At 38.9% G+C, this 26,303-nt stretch overlaps 1 protein-coding gene across 1 annotated transcript in view; it reads right to left on the bottom strand.

The window, feature by feature from the left end:
* The window catches only part of ME1 (malic enzyme 1), a 185,283-nt gene that overhangs the window by 57,369 nt on the left and 101,611 nt on the right, over positions 1-26,303 (bottom strand). Inside the window, exon 6 of the mRNA XM_056343876.1 lies at positions 22,623-22,726. Coding sequence (XP_056199851.1) covers positions 22,623-22,726 — 104 coding nt within the window. The remainder of the gene's footprint in view (positions 1-22,622; positions 22,727-26,303) is intronic.

Here is a 26,303-nt window from a genome sequence, read left to right as displayed (position 1 = left end):
GACCCAGGCCACACCATTCTGGAAGGACTGAGGGGAATCATGAAGGATTCTTCTACTTACACTAATTCCAGATTCTCTAATTTTGGTGTTTGAAACAAAATTCTATGACTAATCATTCAAAGTTATTAACTTATATGTATTCCAATGACTTCAGAGAATTTGATTCTTTTAAGAGGTATGTTCAGGATATTTTGCCTAAACTTACTGAAGTAATCAAGATGTGGATATTTTTAAGTCCCCTGTTCATGATTTATTGATCAGATGTCCATCTGCCTTTTAAGATGAGTTAATATTACTTTTCACTAGCTAACAATATGACTTCTGTTCTTTGTTGTCCTGGTCAGTATTAAATGTTCACATCTATAGTTAGAATTACTTGGTCCACTTGAGTTCTCATTATTTAAGTCTGTTACGTGCAGAACAGCATAGCGCCAACTGAGGTTGGTCATACTGAAGCAGTTTAAGAATGTCAGTTAACACAACTTATTTTTTACAGTTACTCATTCACAATATAGAGTTGGATTCTCCAGACTCCTAAGGTCACCTTGCATCTCAAAAAGTAGCATCTCAAATCACAGAAGAGATCACAGAATTTTGCTTGCATAGATGAATCATTCTGTCACCTCAAGCCAGCCAGGAACTTAACTTCTGGAGTAAGGAAAAGGTATTTAATAGGTTTTGCAGAAAAAAATATGTGGATGTGGAAAAAATATGGCAAAGTATTCTACTTCTGTGCAATGTCTACACGATGTAATCAAGCCCATAATAAAGAAAATCAAAGTAAATGTATTTTTTCCTTCTGTAGTGGGTTCTTGAGAATAAACAACTTCAGCTTGCCATGCTAAGGAAGCTCAACAATTATTATTACACAGTATAAAGCAAAACATCTGAATTGTCTGTGTACTTCCTAGGACTGTGGGTTTTCTGAAGGAGAGCTAATACATTCACGGTATTATATTACATAGTCTAAAAAAGCAACCAAAGGTTAATTATGCTTATCCTATAATAATAATTTTATCTATTTCTTTCAACTACTTGTCTGAAAGCTATTTTTCCTTTCAGTCACCTAATACATATGATTTTTTTTAGAGGCTATCAACCCATTACATGTTGGAATTACAGCAAGCACAGAACACCCATAAAAGCACTGTGTGACACAACACCATAATGGGTGCCTGCAAGTGCGCAAACCTGCTCACCCTACTCCATCTTCAGCAGTAATGCTGCACAACTCTCAAAATACTTATTTTTGCAGAAAGGCAGGGAGAAAGGAGATGGAGATGCTACAATCATTTTTCTTCCGGTCATGCAGAAGTGAAAGCAAATACACGTATGTACAAATTACCATTCCAGGAAGAGATGTCTACATGGGAAGAAGTCTATCGAAGAAATGCAATTAATAGATAAAATAATGCTTCCAACTTGTACAATATCAGACAGATATCTAAACGTGCATGTTAAACACTGACTGTGGCATCTGAGGTGGCCCCCAAAATCCATCCCTCACTTGACGGTTGCAATTCAGTGGATGCATATGACCCATAACATACTGTATATAATCAGAATTATGCTATCAAACACTGTTCCTTTTACATAAATTGTCATGTACTAACAAAGAAGCTCATCTGGACCCCCTTAATAAAAAATTACTTGCTGATCATGTTTTTCTTACAACAGAGAGCTTAGAGATTGGCATCTATATTTCTCCTTGATCTCCAAGTCTCCAGCTTCTACATCTTTGTGAGCTACAGACAGAGCTAAAACTTGGTTTGATTAATATTTCATGAGATACTAATAGGATCATCTGTACATCAAAATAAAATTAAAAAAAAGAAAGTAAACAGCAAATGTCTCCATTCACTGCCAAACAGAACTGTTTTAGAACCACATATCGTATTCAATCATGTGCTCAAGAACGCAAAAGATAATGAAGAGATCATTGCTTCTGCATCAAGAAGCTATGAAAGAAGAGGCTGACTGAAAAATAAGAATGGCACAAGAAAGAATAACTGTTACACTTCGAAACTGTCCATTTTCTTACAATTGCAATGTTCTATTTAATAGATTAAAAGGGAAGCTCATATAGCAGGAAATGGTCAGGAACATCAGGCTGTCCGTCTATCCCACTGTTAAAGCACCTTCTATTTTCCTAGTTTATTTTTGTAAGCTGTATTAACCAGCAAAAAAAAAAAAAAAGATTTATGTGATTAATGAAAATACATTTTGAAATTTATCATTTTTCACAAGCTGTGGGAAAGCTGCCGTCTGACCCTAAACATTTAGTGAAAGGACAACCACCAAACACGGAGACTGCTGTCAGTAGGGGATTGCACCACTACTGAACATCTTCCTTCATGATTCTGGAGGAAACTCCTCCAGAGTTCAGGGAAAATTTCCTCTTACACAGAAACCCAGCCAATTTCTTTTTGTTTTTGTTTGTCTCAGGGCTCTGACAGGCAATGATAAACTGAACTCCGCTGAAAATTAGGATCAGATGGTGAACGGAGAGTAGTTCTGTAAACCTCTCACAATTTGACAACGCCAACAGAAGAGTCTCCCTTCATTCTATATCTCTCCCCTATATGATTCAGGAAGCTAGATCATCTGGATCAAGCCATTAGCTACTGTAATCAGGGTGGGGGTTTTTTGTTGAATTTATTCAGTTTATCATCCAGTGCTCAAAAGACATTGACACTGGGATGGATTTTTGGTCAGGAAACATATCCATTACACTGCTTCCCATCCCCCACTTCCCCCAAGAAGGCCAGGAAAGATGTACAATAACTGTAGTTGTCTGCAAAGCCTCTTCCCTAGAGATGGGAATAATGAGCTTTTGGAAATGTTTAAAGTCTACTAAGTAAGAAAAGCATCTAGCTATGATCTGGTAAAACAGTTTTAATGCCATGAGATTCCACTCAATATCTTCAGTACTATTATTTTTAACTAAAAAACCCCTAGGACTACAGCCAATTTTATACTTCTGGAATTATTATTGTTTTATAAATTTTTATATATATACACACATGTATGTTTTAAAACATCTGCATTTCCTGGCATTCAATATATACAGCTAGTGCTTCAAATCTTGATAAAATTCAGCTAAATAATCAAGTCTCCACCCATCTCCAAATATTTAAAGTACAAATGTATCCAAAATATTTTCAGTTTCTTTCCCTTTGTTTGAACTAATAATTAAAAAAAAAAAGCACAAAAAAAGCAGGACATTAAGATTTTGCAAATTCATAAATATTATATCATTTCTGGGATAACAACTCAGAAGAGTGAGAATATACTTTCTTCAGGGATTCCTCCATGCATTTCTGGTTGGGAGCATGGATAGTGTTGTGAAAATAATTACAACCTTTAAATACAGGGAAAAGAACTCGGCCTACACACTCAAAGTCAGTGTATCAACGGCTAGCAAGTACAAGCTACTGTGTAGTATAAAGACTGACAACTGCCACACAGAGAAACCCTATAAGTATCAGCTCTGGATGTCCATTTGTCAACTTCCAGATGTAGTTTCTTATCCTTCAAACGTCAGCAGAAGCTAGAAGCATCATGAAAGCTAGCACGCACTAGCCAAACATGCTCAAAGTTGGCCTCTTAAGTGTAGCGTTCGGCAGCTAAACTTTTTCAAAGCTTGGCTCGAGTCTCCAGCACAAATTCTAGAAGACTTCTGAAGTCGTGACCAGTAATGCCATGACCTGAGCTCCAAAGGAATCTCCTCTCTGAGGAAGAATGACACTGTGGCTTTCACTCTGTCCTACAAAAATCCCCTCATTAGCTCTCAGCTTTCATCTCTAGTCCAAAAAAATCTCTATTGCCTTGTTTGTAGTTTCAAAGTACTTTAAAGAACTTCTTAATAGATCAAAGTGGATTTTAGATGCCGGAATATCTTATTTTTCCTGATATTCTTGCAGTGTTTTCTTTATACAAATTTGAACACCAATCCAGTAAGCGTTGCTGTAAAGGACAGCCTTATCTTTATGCCAAGAGACAGACAATTTGTTCTTGTAGAAGTACAGGCTATACCCTAACCAGGACTATCTGGACCACACCTGATGTCTGAAAATCCCACAGTTCTTCAAACTGCAAGACTACAAACAAACTATAGAATCCCTTTTTACATTAACATTGAGAACAACTCCTCACCATATTGCATCATCCAAAGTGAAAAATATGTACTTCTCTCAACGAAGCTGAAGCTCACAGAGAATAGAATAATTCCAGATGGAAGGGACCTACGATGATCATCTGGATTAACTGACTACCTCAGGGCTGACCAAAAGGCAAGGCGTATTATGCATTGCCCAAAAGCTCTTAATCACTGACCTAATGTATTTTGCTTTGGTCCAAGGTACAGCTAGCAAACAGAAAGAAGCTTGTTAGTGCAGAAGTAAGGCTGCACAAAATTTAGCTGGATCCCTTTAAACACATTAGATCTGCATGTCAGTACCAGAGCAGACCTAACTGGGAGAGACCTAGCAAGCTGTGAAGAAGGGGGCTGCAACCCAAGCATTAAGACCAGATGGTTGTTACATGGAAAACAGGTGAGATCTGTCACTGGAAAGGAGCAGCTACACATACAAAAAGAGGAAAAAATGCACGTGGAGCAAACCTGACTTTTCTCCAATACATTCACACCTATTTACAGCACTGATAATCACCATATGGTTTTGACCATAATTTTATGTTGCAACATCAATGTTCAAGTAATATATATCAACTATAGAACTCCCCAGGCTTTCATTTTTTATTTTTGTTTATTAGTAGGGTATGTGACTACAAATATTTTAAAAATATGTATGACAGATTTGGAATTGTACCAGCAAAATTAATAGTACTGTAGGAGCAGTCCTTGGGACAGTAGGATACGTGGCAAAAGTCCTAAGTCAGTATTCACTACACAATCTTTTTTGGATATTTTGCAGAGTTTAAATTATAAACAGATGTTTGTGGGAAGAAACTCTGTCTACTCTTTCTTACATACAATGTATTAATCACTCTAAAATAAGACTATAAAGATAGTATCTTGCTGCGTCGTTAGTACTTAGCAAGGTTACTAAATACTTCATTTATTTCCCATTTGGGACAAAGCTCAAGAAGCAAAATTTGAGATGCTTCAATGATCTACAAAATATTATAAAAACTATTTAAATATTTATACTCTTGAGATTGACAAAAGGAACTGATGCCCCACCATGCTGGACAGTGGCAGAAGACAGAATCTCTGCCTTCAAGGGCCACGCATCCAAAGAAAAACAATCATCCTATGCCCTTTCTGAGACTGAATATAAAAGCAAACTAGTTTAAGAAAGAATGAACACAATTTAGTTATGTTATAACATTGGCTTCTTATTTTCATGGGGACAGTGATAGCAAGGAAGTAGTCAAGAAGCTGAAAAGCAGCAGTTGTTGCTTATCATGTGTATATCCCTTATTAAGAGACTGGGAAGGCCGGGACCTGTGCTGTGCTATGACAGAGCCAGCCAAAGAACCAATGCTGTGGGACATATCACAGCCACCAGCAAGGGCACAACAGAGACCTCAGAAGTCAGGAGATCATGAAATGAAGTGATCAAACACCACAACCAATACTTTTAGAAAACCTCAGACTCAGAATCACAAATCAACAACAGCTAGGACACAGAAGGATTAGAGAGAACTATAGGTAAGAACATAAATGGGTATGAAAACAGGTAGGACGGGATAGAATAAATCTCTTCAGAGAGAAGGGGGCAATAAAGGAGGAAGCAGAATTGGAACTTGGGGAAGTCAATCAGGCAGAAAAGGCGACAGGATGGGATACCACTGGTAAAAGGCAGCTATAGGAAGCAAGCAAAAACTGAAACATAAAAAAATTTGGAATGAGCGAGTCAACGAGATGTTGCAGACTTATTACATGCAAGCAAGCATTTCAGAACTTTAGGTCTGACTTCCACACTGACTTAGAGCTTATGTACTGTAGCTACTGCTCAGACTGCAAAGCTGAACAATATTTTGTGCTACCCAGCTGCAGCAGATGGTTTGTTGCAGGCAGCATAACGGTTCCTTTTCTCATTTAATTTACTGGTGAGGTAGGGCACTGTCCTGTTAAGCAAGGAACATTCAAGCCACATCACACCAGACATGATTAGTCTTTAACAGTTTCCGCTCTCCCAAGGAAGGAATTCAAGCAGACCACAAATAATCATGCCACGACATTCAAAACCTAAGGTCTATACCATATTAGAGGAAAAATTACACAATTGGTCATTCTGCCATCAGTTACTTGATCAGGAATGCCTAAATCTGCAAAATCTTGCAATTTACTTTTTTGTTTGTTTTTGGATGCTTCACTATTCTTAATCTGTAGCATTGTTGTGATAGAAGCTGCTATCATTTAGTGGCGGTGTAGTTCACTCACAGTGGTCCCTACGGTAAGGAATCTCAGCTAGTGTTTAATAGCACAAAAAGTATAACCCACCAGTGGTCCTCTCACACAGCACACAGAAGAGCAAAGCACACAAAAAGAAAATATCATATATTTCCCAGCAGAGGACCACCTCCCATTAAATCCTCCTTCCAAGCATATGACAGTCACGCCTGTGTTACAAGTCTCAAAGTGGCACTTCTGAGCAGCAGAACACCGGACTTAAATACTTAATAGCTGAATAAGAAAACCCAAACATTAAGGTTATTATAAATGAAGGAACACAGGTGACATTTAAACGAAGTCTTCAACCACAGGCACAATCTGAATCTAAGCGTCAGGCATTATAAATGAAGAGTGTCCACAGCACAGATGGTAGTTAAGGTTATGACTACTGTAAACTGTATAGCATTTCACAGTGGCAAAAGCAATCTAGGACAGGTCTATTTTGTACCATCAGCACTGCTCAGAACTTCAAAATTAATTCGTAGCACTGCCTTGCCTTGTAACTGAGAAGTGGGTAGCATGCTAGCACTTGTTTTCTGCCTTCTACTTCTCCCAAAAGTCAGTTCCTTTTAATTTCATAACTTTGTACTACAAAAAATTGCCTAAAATTAAAATATTCTTTTTAAGAATTAAATAATTAAAATAAAAATGGAATTGCTTTCTATTCCAACCATTCTTATCCAAAGGAGATATTTACTACTGTTTGTACACACAACTCTGCTTCTTTGGCCTGTATGTCCATATTTGACTTCTAAAATTGGACACAGTAGTGGAGCTTGGTGCCTTCTATAAAAACCACTTTTCTCTGTGAAGAAGCAAAATTTAGCCTTGTCCATTTCTCTTAGAATAATTGAAAATAGCTCTAAAGTCACTTCTGTAACCTGGAAGAATAAATGCAGTGGAAAACACCTAAAAAGCCTAGGCAGTTTAATTAACATTAATTTTAAAGTTTTGTCTTACAGAACCGGGCATTTCTTTAAAAATTTCTTCCAGCTTTGATTACATATTTATCACCTTGCTTAGTCTGTATCGGTGCAGTTAAATTATATACCTGAAACCCCGCCGACACCTATATGCAAAACAATCTTTCCAATGACTCAAATACTAAGGCACAGAAGATGACTTAAAACTGCCAGCCCCATGAGCGGCATCACTATGCTTATCAGCCAAAAAAAGTACCTTAGGTGGATATTCCCCCCACCTTTTTTTTTTCCCCCAATCAGAGTAGGATTTCTAACAAAGAAAGAAGGCAGGGTGACAAAAATGAGATAACATTAAAAAACTGTTCTATAGTACAGTGTGGCAGTACTCACTGAAGCTGAAACTACTTTAGTGGCTTTCTTTCAAGCACAGACTATGTTCTTTGTCAAAAATCTGGTTTTGTCCCGTGTTCTGTGAAACGGTTATTCAACATTGCCTCTGCTCCTTAAGCTAAACCTGCTGCCAACAAGCCTCAACTGAGAAAACCCTATAGCTCCAGTAACCTTTTCAACTGCTTAAGTGCTTATTAACTCATTGCTCTCAACCATCTGACCTCCTGCTCCCAAACACAGAGTAGAAGAACCTGTTTCAGCACCTAATTCTAAAACAAAAGTACGTTGTGCAGATACTTGAGTCCTAGAAAACACAGATGTTGCCTTGTCTTCTACCCTCAAGTTTTCACTATAACGTGCTTTTATACCAATAGCTGCAATTCCAAATTCTGCTGTTCTGCAATACAACAAACACCTGGATGGCTACAGCAAGTCCTGTGGAAGAAGACGTTTTCCACCAATGCTGAATATTTGCAGAAGGCATCTTGAATTCAGTGAGGGTGTATTGGGATTGACTCCAACGCAAGTATGACAAGATTTATTTTACAAAGTCACTGTAACAGGAATATTGTTGAATATAATTTCAGGACAAAGTATGGAAATTTCTTTCCTGGGGGGGGCAAAAAAAAGAAGTCTCTTGGAAGTCTACATAAAAAACAAAATAGGGTTTTCTGGAGGCCTGGGTAAACTCAAAATAATGCCAAAATGATGCTAAGCAAATGTCTTTTACATATGCTGTAATGTTGCTTTTGTTCATGTGCAAAATTTAGTGTGTCTCCATAATATTTAATATATGTTTTTAAAATAAAACAAGTAAAAAAAATGCTACAGCATATTTTGGCATTGATCAAATCTGCCTTTTAAAATTCCTCAGTTTACTCAAGTTTGTGTTTAATATTAAGGAAAAAAATATTAAATAAGATATAGCCCTATGTAACCCCTTTGATACTTATTTAACATGAAAATTGCATCCAGACCAAATGAACTTGGCCCCAAATCTAAATCAAAGGCCTTAAGAATGCATCGTTCATTGCAGTCCTGTGATTGACTTCTATTGACCCTCCAATCTAGATTTCTTAATTTGTTTGTCAGTGCCACTGCTGAAAAGGCAGGTCTTATTTAAAAACCATGTATCCTACACTCCCAGTGAATTAACAACAAAGCCACACAGCCCCCCCTCTTCCTGCATCCACCTCGGTTTTCCTTGCTGTGCCAAAGACGAGCACCAAAGCCTGCCTGCCTATAGAGCTCGAAGGAGGCGGCGCTGGGGACAAAGGCAAAGTGGTGCCAGTTCTTACTTGCAGAGAGCAACGCACAGGCGCTGTCTGCTAACACAACCGAACAGCACAGCCGCCGGTACCTGATCCGTTCAGGTAGAAGCTTGTGGAAAATGCACAAGTGGATGCTAATACATCACAATTCCCTCGTGAGTTTTATTTCGGATTTTTTTGCAAATAAGCCACCCAAATGTCTTTAGGGGCCTTGCAGCATTTGTAGATGGTGCTGTGACGAGGTGAGGATGCTTCGCAACTGAATCTGACATCAAGATCCTATCTCCAGTGCTTCCCATGTGTATTATTTCAAAAATGGCCATCATGCAACAACCAGCATATGCTGGCATTTTAGCTAAGAGCAACAGATGAGCAGCTGGTTCCCACTTTGAAATCTGATTTGGAAAATATACAAAACCAGCTGCACTCAGTTCTCTTATTCTGAAAATACTGTTCTTTAAAAATATTTTCCATATATAATTTACAGCTTCTATCCTTTTCTGGCAAAGAAAAGAAAACAAACCCCTAGCACTGTGTAGCCTGGCTTAAACTGAAAAATCACTTTTTTAATACAAATTTAGAATCATTAGCAATTTTAATAGAGCACTACTTTGTAATTGTTATGATATTCTTAAATCAGCTGGTATAAATGTGAAGGAACAATGATTTAACTAGCTTTTTTTCCTGTATAAATTCAGTAGAACCACTGCAGTCCCACAGCTGAAGAAATGTAGTATTACAGAAGTCAAACACATGCTCAGATCATAATCAATTTTTCAGAAGAAAAGATTAATCGAAGCCTTTTTAATAAAAACTCGATACCGTAAAAAGATCTTTAAATGTCTGGACCAATATGCCTGGCCACAGACTCCATAAGTTTTACAGATTACTCCAGGGCTGACAAATGCAAAACCTCTAACAAGGCAGGCTTTTTATTCGGCATCTACTGAAAGAAGCTAAAAAATAATGTATTTTTTTAAAATTCATTAATTTTAATGGTGCAGGACCAAAGTATAAGTAAGTGGACATTTTTGCTAAATTTTAATTCTCATAGTCCGTTGAAGCATGTGAGATACGACATTACTGTGAGAATTGCAGTATTTCAGAGACTTGCACCACAAGTATTTTCTATCAAGTATGCAACCACAAACCCAGATAACATCTAGGCAAAAAAATATGCTGTTTAAACATTTTCAAAGCTTGTAAAGAACCTAAAATTAATACAATAGAAGTTTAATTACATGTGGCAGCTAATAGCTTATTAAAAGAGCACTATTTTTTCCTGCATTTTTTCTTAATATGCTTTCAGGTTTGCAGACTCTTCTGATATTAATAACTATCATTACAACATTTCAGTGTATCTAACAGACACAAATAAATTTGCTCCTATTCGTATGTTTTGTAAAAGGAAAAATAACTCCTGTGCATGTTTTCTAGATCAGAGCTCTATCCTGAGCAAGAGCAATGATTCCAAATACCTATTCCACTGAGGCCCTTAAGAAAGGGAAACAAAAAAAAAAAAAAAAAAGAAAAAAGAAAAAAAAAAAAGGAATTTACTTTTAGCAGTTGGAATTAATCACAAAGCAATGATAATAAAAATAATTTTATAGTATCATTTTAACTACATATTTGCAGAAGTAATACCTTCTATGATTCTATGCTTCTAGAAAGGTTTAACTTTTTCTAGCAGTACTTAACTCCATTTTTCTGAAAATGAGCTATGCAGATTTTAAGAAAACCCTGCCAGCAATCCCTTTCCAGTAGCCATTTACACTTGATACAGACCAGCAAGCAGATGAATGATTAACTTTGATGGTAAAATCCACCAAAATCTGAAATAAAGTTAGCCAATTAAGTGATACTTCTCTCGCTGTTTCCAAAGTATAATGTTTGAAACAGGCAACTTTCTGGTTCTGTACTAAGCGAAATTCCACTTTTAGAAGGAGAACTATCAAAGTAACATTGTGCCAGAGATAAAACAGTAAAGAATTTACTTCTGCAAGAGCCAGCGCAGGGAAAGCAGTAGAAATTCTTCCCCCTAATTATTAGCAAGGTTCTAAAAAGGTAAGGGGTTAGAAGAAAAAGAACTTTGAATCACTGAAACCCCAATCTATTTTTCAAAATGTACTGTGTTCTCTCATATACGCCCCCAGTTACATAAAGATGACCTACCAGATAACTATTATCTGTTTCTGCAGGTATAATCAGCATCCCTTGGAACACCAGAAATCTAGTTATTTGAATAAACTCACTTATCAAATTGCAAAGAACTTTTGTAATTAAACAAGCGCATTAGCTAAACTTGATCCATTCAGATGCTGTTAGCACTGGCACCACTGTGGGCGTCAATGAAGTGTCAGCTAATTGCACTTACATATGGCAGTGGGTCTGAAGCGTCGTGTTGCATTTTTCAGTCATTTCCAGGCTAATATATTTTACAGTGGTGCATAAACACTAGTGATTGCTAATGCAGAAATATAATGTGTATCTGGAATTTCCAAAAAGCGTCAAAAATTCTGCGGTTACCAAATACTGTCGCCTTACTTCTACATTAAACAAAGAAACAACGAATCAGTAAAGTAAATAGGCTGCACAATCTTGCAGTTGAAAGCTGTAGACTTTAGCTCCCTTCAATTAAACAACATCTCAGTATGCCTTATTGGCATGAAACTGGTACAGAGATGACTGCAGGATTAGGAGGAGAGAGGCAGTTCTATGCATTCAAAACAAGTCAAGTGCAAAATCTGCAAGCAACTTCTAATTTTACCAAAATGGTAGCGATATGAGAAGTTGGTCAGGGATAGCTCTATAGGTGGAAGGCTACCCCATAGGATATTTAGGGGTTTCCTCTATTTGTTACAGTCTTGCTGTGCAACACTAAAAAGGTCACTCAAAGCCAGTGTTTGAAAGCCTCCGAGCACCTAGAGATACAGACAGACATTGGGGCTTGGCACAGATGCTCAAACACAGGAATCTCGTGCCATCCGAAACACTCAAGGGTATCCACGGCACCAGCACAGAGCTGACAGATGTGATTGAGGATGTGTGAGACAACTACGGTACCTGGACCAGCAGCTGGAGGCCAGACAGGGTGTGACACTGGACCCCTATGTTTAGGCAACTGGATTGTGCCCAGGAGGACACTTAGATCCAGTTTTGTCATCCATTGCTTTAGTTCTCACATATAAAAGGGGAAATATTTTACTCTGCAACAGCTTTAAGGACTATAAAGAGGCCAGACTGATGGAGAATGCAGTAAAAGACACTGTCTATGTTTATTATACTGAAATGACATGGAAAAAGTCTTTAAGCAGGATGTTCCTGACACAGAAGATACTTCATTTAAGGTACTCTGTATTATTTTTAAATGGATCATACTTACTGATACTGATAATGTATACAACTCCAGAATTCAGTTCTAACATGCTTTTGGATCCCAGTCCCAAATCCCTGGCTGACAGTTCATATCACAAGGTTTGCACAGGATACGGTTAAATACTTGCATTTTCTAAGTCAGCGTTTAAATTCACAGTTAAGCACCAAAAAAAGATGTATCCTGATTTTCAGAAGTGTCATATGTCTACACTTCGGTAGGCTATATTGCTATGTAAGGACATATGGATTACTACTGCAGATTCTAGGACAGACAGGGAAACCACTGAAGTTTCCATCGCAATTTCCTGGGAAGACTGTACAAAAACTTGTTTGTGAGCCCTTGATTCCAGCAAGTGCTCTGTCTCGCAACAATCTCAAGGAGCATGGATAATAAAATTCTGGGAATACTGTAATTTGTCAAATCTGAGAGTACAGTTGTTTGCCTAATGCCCGATTGCTTACAAGAAAAAAACTTTGATACTCGGGTATGAAAAGATCTGAAATAATTTACTTCAGTTCTAGGATATACACTGAAGATCCATGGCAACGTATCTATTCTCTCACGCTAGATTTGGTTTGAAAAGGGTACAACTACAGTGTAAAACAGTATAAAAATACAGTTATACAACCATTTGCAAGTACCTGACATATCAAACAGTGAGCCATGATAGGAAAGGTAACAAATGCCGCTTAGAATGAAATAAATATTTGATATAAGCATATATGCACTGTACATTAGGATATGTAATCAGAGACAAATGATACACAAACACCACAGTAGCATCTGTAATCTAAAAGCATACTACATGAAAAATATGAGGTGTTGATACTATCCTCTGTTTTTGTGAGGCTCAGGACAGAAATGGATGAGGGAAAGGTCTGTGCTGAGTTGGGGCTACCCATGTGCTGGTGACAGAATAAATTCCCCTCCATGTCACCTCCTGCTGCAGACACTACCATGGAATAAAGTTCCTTGGGGACATTTCCTCAACACCCAAGGACACTGCCCCCTGCCCCAGCCAAGTACAGCTGGGATGCAAGATGTTAGTAAAAGAGGTCCTTGCCTCCAGCTACAGATCCTTAACCCATGTCAAAAGGTTTAAAAAATAGTAGATAACATATTGGTATCAGAACATTTACAGTGTTACTATACTCCTTTTCCGCTTATTGTATTACCTGAACATTTTAGTGTCACTGATGTTGTCCACCATTAATGTCAACAGCACGGATGCAGGTTTACTCAGTCAAACCGCAAAGGAACTGGGCAGGTATCACAGATTCTCTACTGGGAACAAACCGAGTGAGACAGTCTTTTGGTAGAGCAGGTGTTGGCCTGTTACTGTTCCAGGTGCAAGTCATAAGGGATCATTTAAAAATAACTAAGAACAACATATATTTCTACGCTCTATGTAAGTTCTAAACAAAAAACCCCCAGAAAGTAGGTAATAGACCATGTTATATAAAAATTCCATTTTCAAAACCGCCTGCTGATTTACAGTTTTCTAGCACTTCTATTCAGAATCAGGGCCAAACAAACAGAGCCTCTGAAGACGCAATTCCTTAAGGAAGACTGAGGCCAGTCACCTCTAATAACTTCCCTCTACCACACTCATACACTTGTTCTAAATTCTTTGTCAGGTGTATGGATTTTTACATTTTTAGCTTAGTCCAGTCAAATAATTCAAGACAGTGATGTCTTAATAAATGAAAATAAAAAATCTGTTTTATTGCCAGTGGCAAAACAAGTTAGTGATACTCAAATGATGAACAGGTTATATCAGTGATATTTATTAACGACTTATTATTTGTAGGCAACTGGGCACCAACAACGTTTATAATCCACAGCAGAAATAAAACAAGGGAACAGCCCTCATTGATACATGTCACAACTGCATCACCCCAGACAACAACCAACACTTGGGTGGTGGTGTGTACTGGGTTTGCATGGCCAGGTTTTGGTAGCAGGGTGCTACAGGGTTGGCTTCTGTGGGAAACTCCTCGAAGCTCCCCTCACGTCTGATGGAACCAAAGCCAGCCAGCTCTAAGATGGACCCACTGTTTGCCAAGGCCGAGCCCATCAGCAACAGTGGTAGTGCCTCTGGGATAGCGTATTTGAGAAAAGGGGGAAAAACACCTCTGCAACAAATTGCAACGGGAGAGAGGAGTGAGACTATGTGAGAGCAACAACCCTGCAGACCCCCCGGCCAGTGCAGAAGGAGGGGGAGCAGCTGCTCCAGGCGCTGGAGCAGAGATTCCCCTGCAGCCCGTGGTGCAGCCCACGGTGAGGCAGGCTGTGCCCTGCAGCCCGTGGAGATCCATGGTGGAGCAGATTTCCACCTGCAGCCCGTGGAGATCCATGGTGGAGCAGATTTCCACCTGCAGCCCGTGGAGGACCCCACTCTGGGGCAGGGCAGAGTGTGAGGACCCTCCCCCTGAGGAGGAAGGAGCAGCAGAGACAGCGTGTGAGGGACTGACCCCAGCCCCCATTGCTGCTCGGTAGAGAAATCAGCAGTGAAGCTGAGCCCGGGAAGAAGGGAGGGGTGGGGGAAAGGTGCTTTCAAGTTTTGGTTTTATTTCCCATTATCCTGCTCTGATCTGAATTACAGTACAATAATTTCTCCACATCAAGCGTGTTTTGCCTGTGACGGTAATAGCTGAGCGATCTCCCTGTCCTCATCTCGACCCACGAGCCTTTCATTATATTTTCTCTCCCCTCTCCAGCTGAGAAGGGGACTGACAGAGCAGCTTTGGTGGGCACCTGGCATCCAGCCAGGGTCAACCCACCACATGGTGTTTTTTACATCCCACTAAACCCAAGGTGAAGCTCTTAGATGTTCTGGATCTGGTCAAGTAATGTGCCATCCTAAGCAGTGGACCTGTTGTGCTTAACTAAAACCCAGCAGCCCCACCAGTCCCTGGGTCTGCAGCAAGGACTCCACTATATCCTCTTAAACATTTCATATTCTTTATTTTACATTTTATCTGATAAATGCTGTTTCCTTTAAAAAGAGAACTGACCTAGACCCTGACATCAATGTTATGCATTACAGAAAGTGCACTGCCTGGAACGTTTCTCTATCATGAAGCAGAACGGACGAAAACATCTGTAGTCTCAGAAGCCTGGGCAGGATTGTAATAGTCAAGTTTCCTTCTTACCCCTGTGACACTTACTCTGAGACAGTAACAAGCAGTTTTAACTCTAAAAGTCCTACTCAAGCAATAGACCAGGAAATTCAGAGTATCAGCTCTTTGATCTATGTCATCTACCCAGGGCAGTCAACAAGCCATATGTTAAAACTTCTTGTAACTGGCACATATGCCTCAGAGGCTGCAAAGAAACAGGAGATCTAAGTCCTTCCTAGATGGGAGATGACCACGGCAGTTGGTCAGGCCCTCTCATGCAGGGCAGGGTTGGTTTGGGCAGGGTAAGGACATCTAGGTCAGTCCAGGAGGACACCACTGACTCTGGCTTCGGCAGGATCTGCTGCCTTCTGCCCTCCCACAGCAGGGCTTTATTTCACCAGCAAACCTGAGGCTACCAAAGTCCAGCTGCTGTTGGCATCCTGCAGCCCCAGCCTGGGCTGAGCTGCTGCAGAGGCACCCGTGGGCTTGGCCTGAGCCGCTGCCACGATCGGCAATCTCAGGTGGTAGCAGGTGCAGTCTGGGTGAGCCACTGAGTAACGCACGGCAGTGTCACTGTCTGGCATCGGGGTACCCAATCCCATTAGCCAAACTGAGAGCTGAAACGTAGGTAGAAATAATTCTTGACTTGTAATGGGAGAGACACAGAGCTGGGATTAGAGGGACAGATATCTTATTACATTCTAATGTGAACTGCAGCCAAAAATTTGATATTTTACTTTACTAGAGTTTCCAAAGGAAAAAAATAAATGAAGAAACTGCTGCTTCTGATGGCCTGGAAAACTACTATACTTCAGTGACAACAATATAAACCTTGTTAAAATGTTACACTCACACAAATTATTCAAATAAAGCAACATTCGCTCCGTTTACAACACCATTACACCAGCTAGCTTCTGTTGAGAATCCTGTCCACCATTTGCTGGAGCTATAAAAGAGGAAGGAAAGTAACTGAGATCACCCAGGCCTTTTCCATTTGAAAAATCCCTTCTTAAAATAGTTTGGAGAAGAAAAGCCTGAGAACTGTGTGTTCTTCACTTGTTGGGTTTTGAATGACTGCAGCAAGTCTGGGACATAGCTGAGCAATTCTGGAACATGGACACATCCAATTCTGAGCTCCGGAATCAGTTTTGGTACAAGAGGCACATTAAAAGTACTAAAAATATTCCCACACTCTATCTTGTCTCACAAAAACAAAACAATAGCCTTCCCCCTCAATACTGTGTTTGATGGTCTCATTACTCTTTGTTTTCTTTAAGGGATGAATGACATTTTATTTCTTCAAGGCTTCTCTGCTGATCTTTGCTAAGAATTTCTCTAACGTCTCGCATTACAAACAATAATAGGGCTCTTTCTACAAATAATCTTGATGTGATTAGGGTCTGTCTATCCTGCTGTGATTTTGCTTCACTGACAGATTCACTTTTCCTTATGCCACTTACTGTATCCGAAAGGTTTGTAAAAGATACACTGGTGACATTTCCAGCAATCAAATATAATTTAACCACCAAATCAGCCAGCAGGAAAGGGAAGAAGAGGGGTACCAGGCACCAAATAACAAAAAAAAAAAAAGATTGCTTGCCTATATTCTTCTTTCTGTGACGTATTGTTTATAAGGATATTAGTATCGCGGGTGAGTTTACTAACCTGCTCCCCCTTACCTAATGGAATATACAGAAGTAGATACCTTCTACGCAGTCCTCCTTCCTCCAGCTCTGAGTCCCCTGGATCTGGCAACCGAAGCAGCACCAAGTGCGTACACAAGCCTCCCATCTCAGAAAACATCCCACAGCTAAGTTACTTCTCTTTTTCTCCTGCCTAGACAGGCTATGACAATTCCAGGCAGGGTACCCCACTAAGCACCACCGCCTGGGGAAAGGTTCAGGGTTCCTTAACAAACTTCCTAGAGGTGGCATCATCTGCTGCCACTTTAAATGTTGCAAGTGACAGTAGCTGCAAGTCATCATGGCTAATCACAAAATTTGAAGATTCAAGAATTTGAAGATTTTCCTCATCGCAGCTGCTTGAACTAGGATAAAAAAAATAAACCCTGCTTATCAAACTGCTTGAGTTTTTCTCTTCCACAACAGTCTCCACTGTCCAATGCAATCATCCCTGTTTTAAAACCACAATGTTTTTGAGTCTGAGGGCCTTTTTAATAAGTCTCAGCAAGAAGCAAAAAAAGACAAAATGAGTCTGATAGGCAAACAATCTACAGATCCTCCTGAATGGTTTTACCCTGTCAGTATAAAAAGCAAAGTCCACCTGGGAGCCTAGGTGGGCATGAACTCTGAGCTCAGGCAGTTTCAGGAAGAACACAAACCCATCAATGACTGGAAATGAACTTCAGGTGTAACCACAGGAAGGAACGGAGGGAAGGTTCAAAGAGCAATTGTAACTGCGGCCAAGGCAGCGTATGGGCTTCTGCCTAAGGACCCACCTTTCTCTCATCCTGCTGTCTACAGTGAATTTATAATATATTACATTCTATACATATACATAGAATATTACAGGGACAATAGAATTACCTACTATGAAGGTAATTCACTGAACGGTGGAAGCAGCAGGTAGTCATAGACTTGAAACATTTGCCACAAAGTGTCCCGGTCCCACCGAGGGACAAAATCTGCAAACAGATAAATCTTTACCACATTGGCCATAGGAGGGAGTTGTTGCAGCAGTATTTCTTCCTGCGCACTTTAACTTGAACAATATGGGAATGTATAGGCACGATATAAGTCTTGGTCTTGCACCACTACAGTGCAGAAGAGGGCAGGGGCACCAGTGTTCTTGTATTCGCAACCTGTGCCTGTCAGAACCATTGTGTTGTCCAGCCAGCTCCTTAATGACGCACAGCTATAAGCACCTTTTATGTTGACTTCTTGCCCAGTATATTCTCTTGCCAAAACTAAGGGGTGTTTGAATTAAGAGTTGATCGCAAATGTAATTATATTCTAATGTAATCTACTAAATGAAAACATTAATAAAATGCTTACATATTTTTGTGGATGTATTACATTTACAGTTGTCCTCAAAGTTAGATAAACTGTACTTACCACAAAACACTGTTTTAAAGCAACACATGATGTGAAATGAAATTCTGCTACCATCTGTGAATAATGTAATCAGGCAAATGAGGAATAATGACTACATCATGGTAATTTAGGACAGAACATACTGAATTACAATTGTCAGCAGCTTGGTTTATAGCTCACAAACTTGAGAAAAGCACAGCATATAAAAAGTGGGGAAGGATTTCATTAAAATATGATTACAAAAGAGAATATAAATGACACATGATATTACTTTTCAAGGGTCCACCACCATTATTTCCATTTTGAAATTAAACTGAAAACACCATTGCACATGCACAGAAAAATAATTTCAATGACATAGGGTTGCTTTTATGCATCACAAATCCATGGGGTTTAGCCTATAACAGAATAATTCTGCTAAATCCTTCAGGGTTGCGATAAGTGGGCAAGAAATATGGGAATTACAACAGATTCTTTCATTTTTCTACAAGTTTCCTATCTGTTCACAGATCATAGGTGCAAGTCAGTATTGTCCCTCCCCAGTGTACAGTGCCTTCCATTGGGGATGGTCGACAGCAGAAAGCAAACTGGTAGGATGCTGTTCTTGCCTACTCTGGCATTTTTTTGAGGCCTTCAAGGTAGTTATCTTTACCAGATTTGTGAAAATGAAGTGTCTTTCAAAATAAGGAAAAAATTTCCAGAGCCTTTAAAGCTACTTCTTGCATCAGACAAGGAAATTCAAGTCCCTCTTATTAAAAAGGTGCTTTTTTTCCTTTCCCTTCATTTCTTGTTCCATCTCCATTCTGCATACTTTCCCCTCCAGCATTTCCATAATCCCTTCACTGTTGTACATGAATACCTTTTGGCCACTGATATATTTCTCTTTGCATCACCACAGGCAAGTAGGGAAGAAATAGGAACTGGAATAAAAAAAATAGAGTTATTTCCTCTGGTTACACAGGAAGCCTTGGTGGATCCTGGCTACCAAAGTCTTGTTTAGCCGCTCCTCCTCTCAGAGTGTCCTCTGTAAACATAGATATTTAAGAACAACTTTTCATTTGGAAAAATTTACTAGTCTGTATAAAATGTTTTATGACTCATTTCTCCATAGGGCAGAAATTTAACAAACGTTTCCGAATTCCAGTTTGATCTATGTTCCTCAGTGATGAAGATAACTGTCCATTTTTTCTCATGTTATAAAACATTCCTTCTATTTAGAATATTCCTGTTATCCCAAATGACTGCACTGACACAAAAGCAAGAAACACCTGGTAATATCCAGAGAAATTAAAGCACCTTGCCCTCAAAGGGCAGCTGCTGGCACTGGTAATAAATAAATAAACAGATGAATGTATACATACGTAAATAAATAAAAGCTGTTCACTGGATTTATGTCAACAGAAATCCAGATACTTTCCATATGCTTCTGCCTTCTCACATCTGGGAAAAATCACATTGTACTAGTTCCATTCTGCCATAATAGCACACTGGGTACTGTACCAAAATCTTTTTGTAATGTACGGTTTAAGTTGTGGGGGTTTTTAAGATCCTGACTCTTTCATAAATAATTGTTTCATAAGAAGAACTTTTGGGAGATAAACAGGAGAAGAAGCTGAGAAGAAGAAAGTATTGTAGCTGATGAAACTATACCTTCATATGACACACCTTTTTATAAAGTATTTTCTTTATTACACATCATGACATTTATTGTATTAAGGTGATGTTTCAACATGAAACACTATGAATCATGTTGCATCAGCTCATAAAAATACAGATTTTCAAAATTTAACAATAAATCAAGCTGATATACGTGTCTAGGAAGATTCCTTGGAAGCCAATGAAAAACCTGTACAAATTGCAGTGCCCTGTACAGCCGCCTATTGCTGCTTATTCCCAGGCAGGGCTGCTAAAACCTGGCTCCCACTTTTATTAGCATTTGGCTTCACTGAAGAATCATGAGGGTGAAAAAGGTCTGAAAAGTAGGTAGTAACACGGTTTTCCAACTTGAAAACATTTCTCATCACCTTAAAAGCCCACCTTTAAATTTGGCTTATTAAAAATACAGGACAGCTTTGTGGTTTATGATGTTCATGGTTATGCATGGCTTGGAAACACTACCCCATGGTACTAAAAACACGACAACAGATTTCCCTAGAACTCCGCCCATTCTCAGAATTGATTAGGCAGTGCTACATAAAAAAGCCTCTTCTGGAGTACCCTGGCAATAACCAACAATAAATATGACTAGCCTAAAATGTCATAGTGCAAACGTGCATCTAAGATTAGCGAAGCAAACACCTCCTCTGCGAAACAGGCAGCAAGGAGGCTAAGAAAAGTGAAAAGAAAAACGTAAGAGAAACTTTCACAAGGAAAAGAACTAGCATTTAACCAAAGTGTACAATTACTTCGATCACCACAGTGGCTGGCAAGGGAAAGTAATACACAATAAAGCAAATAATGACCTGCATCTTTAAGTCAGACCCACCACACCAGAATCAGCTACAAGCACTGAATCTGCCAGTAGCAGACTAAACAGAAATTTTAAATTAGGACCATATGAAAATATTGAGCAAATAAACTTGATTTTGACTGAAGTACATCACTTTTCCCTTCCTTAGCAAATGAGTATCATAATCAGTATGGATGTCACACTGCGGCCGAAACAATTCACAAGTAAACCATGCAAAGTTTGAGTTACGATTTGTAAGTGCTCCACTTTAAACATGAAATAAATGACCCTACTGCAGACCACGAGAGATTTAGCTGAGAACGAACTGATCTTTCACAAGGTCAAGAAAACACAAATTGCTCAAAAATTGCTCAAAATTATAGAGTTTGAAAGACATTTAAGTAAAAGGAGCATGTCAACCAGACCTTCAAACATTATTGAGATAATCTTCTACTCGACTTTGACAATTTCCTTCAGTATGAAGAATTGTGGTTCATTTTAAATAAAGGGTATGTTAGAGATTCTCAAGATGTGGTCCACCCAGCAATTTCTAATGCTCTGAACATTCTATCAGGAAGATGAAAATGCACCATTTTTATCTGAAAGGGAATACTGAGAAGAGGAGCAAACACATTACAGGGTGGAGCCAAACCAGCAACTTCCATAGCAAGATTATGAACAAGGGAGTGTCAGTCAGCTGGGGGTGATGGGGAAGAGTAGAGTAATGCATGAAGGCGTATATGCTTCAGGGGTGGAAATTAATACTACCTGCCAAGTTTCTTTTGCACAGGAACCAGGGCAGGAAGAGCAGAGGTTGCACACATCCAGGTAATGCTCCAACACAGAGTCAAAACACAGGTGTGTCACAAGCCAAGACCGAGGAGCTGGAAAGTATTTCCAGGTCCCTCAGCTCAGCCCCAGTGCGGGGTACAGATGCAGCAAACACATTCTGCTAAGAATCCTGGCACTTGGGCTATTTTAGGTATACACATTGAATACAGGGCTAGAATTCCAAATATTTTTTAAAAAACAAGGAAAATACGAGTAAACGTGTTATTTGACATGTGAGAAGAACTACTTTATGCATCATGGTCTAATAATAAACTTAACTACTTTCTGTATAGGAAAAAAGAAGCAAGAGAGAGAGCTGACTTGGTATAGATACCACATCTGAAAACAACACATTGCAAGCTTAGTCCTGTCGTGGTGCTGGTGGGGGCAGAGGCAGGCATTGCCACGTGTGATGCTTCTTTCAGGCTGCTGACGTCTCTCATATGAAATCACAGAGACAGATAAAATTAGGCAGACACAGCACAAGGCATAGAAAATTACTAGGCAAATACTTAACAATGCAAATCTCAAAAAAAAAAAAAGTTTGAAAAAGTAGTTCACTCATACCAAGATGAGTTTGACCACTCATGCAGTGAATTCGTAAAACCGCAATATTGAAGGCAAGTAGTTCAGGCAGCTATAAACTCCTAAAATACTATGCTCAAAATAAAAATCATCAGGAATCTAACAACCTTGTCTTCCTTTCGTAAGCTACTGATCCTTATTTCTCCCAAAATGAAGGTCATGGTGGAATTCACCAACGAATAGCACAGATAGATCACATACCTTGAAGTCACAGCTTCCATGAATTCATCAAGAAGATCATCGTAGGCTTGACCTCTGATTCTCTTGTGTCTCAACCCAATATACAAAGGATCTTTCAGCAATGCCTGTTAAAAAAAAAAATGTTTGAACTCTTATATAGGCAAGTTACACTAGTACACTCTAAGTTAATAAGAAAGGGACAATACAGTGTTTGAGGATTAACCCAGGCATATGAAGTACATATCCATTTATCTAACTCTATATAAAGAGTGAAGAAACACGCCAAAGAGATTAAAGAAACAGCCTTTTGTATGAAGGAAAAGGGATACCCTAGTCTCAAAGGAAGTGTATTGTTTCCAAGTGAAAAAGTAAAAGTTTATTCTGGGAAGTCAGGTTTCAAAAGTATCTTTTAAAGCTTTAGTTGGTACATTTCTCTTTTTCCTTTACATTCTGAGAGTGCTCTGGTGCTCTGACATTTTTTAAAAGCTAATTTCTTTACTTTTATCATCATGTTTCACAAATCTCTCCTAGAGTCCATCAACTGTGTTGATGAGCTGATATTCAGAAAATGTGCTGCTTTCTAAAATTCAGTATGCCAAAACATAAATAAGCCTTTAACCTTTGTCTTCCAAGCTTTTTAAATTATCAGTTTAGATTCCAGCAGTCTCCATTTCAGTTATGCATGTCCATCAGTTGGGTATGATTTCTGAATTTTTATATGCTTAAATCCTGTACTTTTCTTCCTTTAGATTCACGAGCCAGACTTTCCCCTGGGTCCACAAAAACACCAAGCCTGTAATATTCCATGTCTTCATTACTAGAAGGTCTTGTTTTGGTCTGATGTATTTCCACATTATAACATGAATTACAAAACGTATTCAAAGTGTTTTGCAATTACTTTTGACAATTCTCTCCAGCTACAGCACTTCCCCAGCCTCAACACTTTCACTGGCTCTCCCAGGAACTCTCATATAAAGACACTCTTTGCTATTATTTTTCACAGGCCTCTGAAAATGAATAAGCTAATTTCTCCATTGTACCTAGCGTGCAATCCTCCCACACATGTCCAAACGACTTGCAGCATCACTCAGGAGCTTGACTAAATTTTTTTCTTCCAAAACCAATTTGCAAAACCAACAGGGCTGCAGAAATTTGTGCACCAGCTTCAACTAGGAAAACATAATAAAGAAAAATACAGACCATCTCTCCTTCCAAGACAGAGCCTTCAACTACAACATGAAGCAAAAAGCCTGGAGAGCTTGCTCGGCCTGCTTCAGGCTGGGAAGCAGAAATCTGATTTCTATATTTTAGAAAAGTGTCTAAATTCCCTCCACAGCTTTTCTATGTTGTAGAACCGAAAAATCCTCTGGGTCAAAAGCCCCTGCTAAAGACTAATTTTGTATCAATATGAAACTTAAAAACTTTGGTGTATTCTCTGCCTCCCCTGGGAGTATCCTGAGGCAGACCTACAGATAGAGACGTTTGTCTCTCCCTCAATTTTCTCTCCACTTCCGTAAAATGTAAAGACATCAGATTAGAAGTTTTTTTAAGAACCAAGCAGGACTAAAAGCTGATTTTTCTAAAACTGTTGCTAAATTCACCACCATTTCAAAACAGACTTTCAGAAGTTGTTAGTTCAACTCTTTGGAGAATGAATAAAGCTCAAAATTAAAATTTCTTTCTAAATGAAGATGAAGTCATTACATTATATTTTATTCATTCCCTTCACCAATTCTATGTAGCATTCACATTTAAGTAGCATATTCGTTGGCTGAAATAATTTTACCTGTGTATTTACATTACTCTAGGTGTTCTAGCAGCAAAATCAAAATCATAATTATGCACCTATTCTAGATGCTGCAGGAAAAGCTGGCAAGAGCTTGATATCAGTTATCTTCCAAAGTAATTTCCCCTTTTGTATGGTGGTCTTCTTTTATACAATAATTTCCAAATTTGTAGTCAAGAACTATTTCTGGAATTAATTTTTTCATTTCCCTTTTGAGTTTGCGTAGTTATTTAAAATTACCTCAGGAAAATCTGACAAAACAAAGATGATTTTATTTCTCTGGGAGATAAGTTCACAGGAATCACAAACGAACTCTTTAGCAATCTGAAATCTTAAGACAAGTTTGAAAACCCTGTGGGAGTTGCCTTGTGCTTCCCACCAGACTGAGCACACACAAGGTTGGAAAGCAGAACTGCTGAGCAGCCGGAGCTTCTGTCAGGAGCATCGCAGTAGGATTCAGCAATCTCATTTCTAAAATTGAATTGCCGCAGCATTCCATGCCACTAAACTGCGACTGCTCCGTGTCCTGTGCAAGGATACCACATACTCCAAGGTCCAACTCAGCGTAAGTAGCTTAACCCCTTTCCAACTACCATAACTCTTCTTCCTAAATTGATCTGTTCTTTTAACATACTCCCACAAGCTTTTTATTAAACAACGTCTGTTTTCCCATTTGTAAAACAAAGCTCAAAATGGAGGGGAAAAGAAAAAAAAAAAATCTTTGGTCCATTTATTTTTTAAATTCTGAGGACATGTTTCCAAAACACGTTGCAGCCACTCTGAGTCATGCTGTCTGTTTCCTTCAAGAAGCCAGCTTAAGTTGAGCAGTAATTCTGTGAAAGTTCAAGAAAAACAGGCATTTGCACTTACGAGGTTTACAAAGTGCTAAAGAAGCCATGGGTCTGCCTTGAAACACAGGCTCTTACGCTCCTTTTGCCACTTGCGCATCTTTCATTTCTGTGAGCATTTAAATCTATAGGCAACACTCAAACTCAGAACCCTGAAACAGCTCCATTCATAAGATCTCTACATGAATTTATTCACATATCTTCAAGGCTGAAATTTGATGTGGAATATTTAAAACAATTAATACAGTGTTTCTAGGGTATGTTTAAACTTCCAGCCTGGGAAGTCTCACAAGCAGAGACAATTAATTCAGCGACACATCTCTGATGAAAAGCTTGGCCAGCTATACACTGAGAGTTCAAAATTCCTTTACAGCTCAGTGCATTCTGCTTCACAAACGTTACAGTTCGACAAGAAATAGCCCCAAAAAGTTCCTTTATAGTCCTGTTTGGAACAACGTATGAAGAAACCCGGGGCGGAGACAAAAGAATGAAACATTCAGCAAGTGAAAAGAACAGTGGTCATGTCTGAGCCCTGAGTGGCAAACCATTGTGGAGCCGCTCCCTTTCCAAAGGGCACTGAAGAATGAATAAGCTGCTTAAGCACATTATCCCCTTATTCAGGTCAACACCATGCAAACCGGGTCTGTAGTGGTTGTTTTTAGAGGGTTCACACATCTTGAGAGATTAACATTTGCTATCGACTATTTCATGGCTTTCAAAACAGATTACCAAAAAGAATGTTCCATCCTACAATCGAGTATGTCAAGCTGACATGATGATTAGGTACTTTTCCTCAATGACTTGGGTTTCTTTTGTTCCCCAGCTTGTTGTCAAAGCTGAAACTTTGTTTTGTTCTTTTGGAAATCGAACCTCCTTCAAAATATAACTCCGCTTTTTTTCAGGTTAGTGGGTTTGTTATGCGTATTAAATGGTTCTGAAAAAGTTGATGCGAGTTTATTTTTAGACACACTTACCCTAATGCTAAAAAAAAAAAAAAAAAAAAAAAAAAGTTCTACAACATCGAGGTTTAGCAATGCGGTACATTCAAGCTTTAACAGAAATAAGGTT

Source organism: Falco biarmicus, chromosome 6 (genome assembly GCF_023638135.1).
Source record: "Falco biarmicus isolate bFalBia1 chromosome 6, bFalBia1.pri, whole genome shotgun sequence".
Classification (NCBI taxonomy): Eukaryota; Metazoa; Chordata; class Aves; order Falconiformes; family Falconidae; genus Falco; species Falco biarmicus.
The sequence above is the reverse complement of the archived record's forward strand: the minus strand, read 5'-3'. Positions and strand labels throughout refer to the sequence as shown.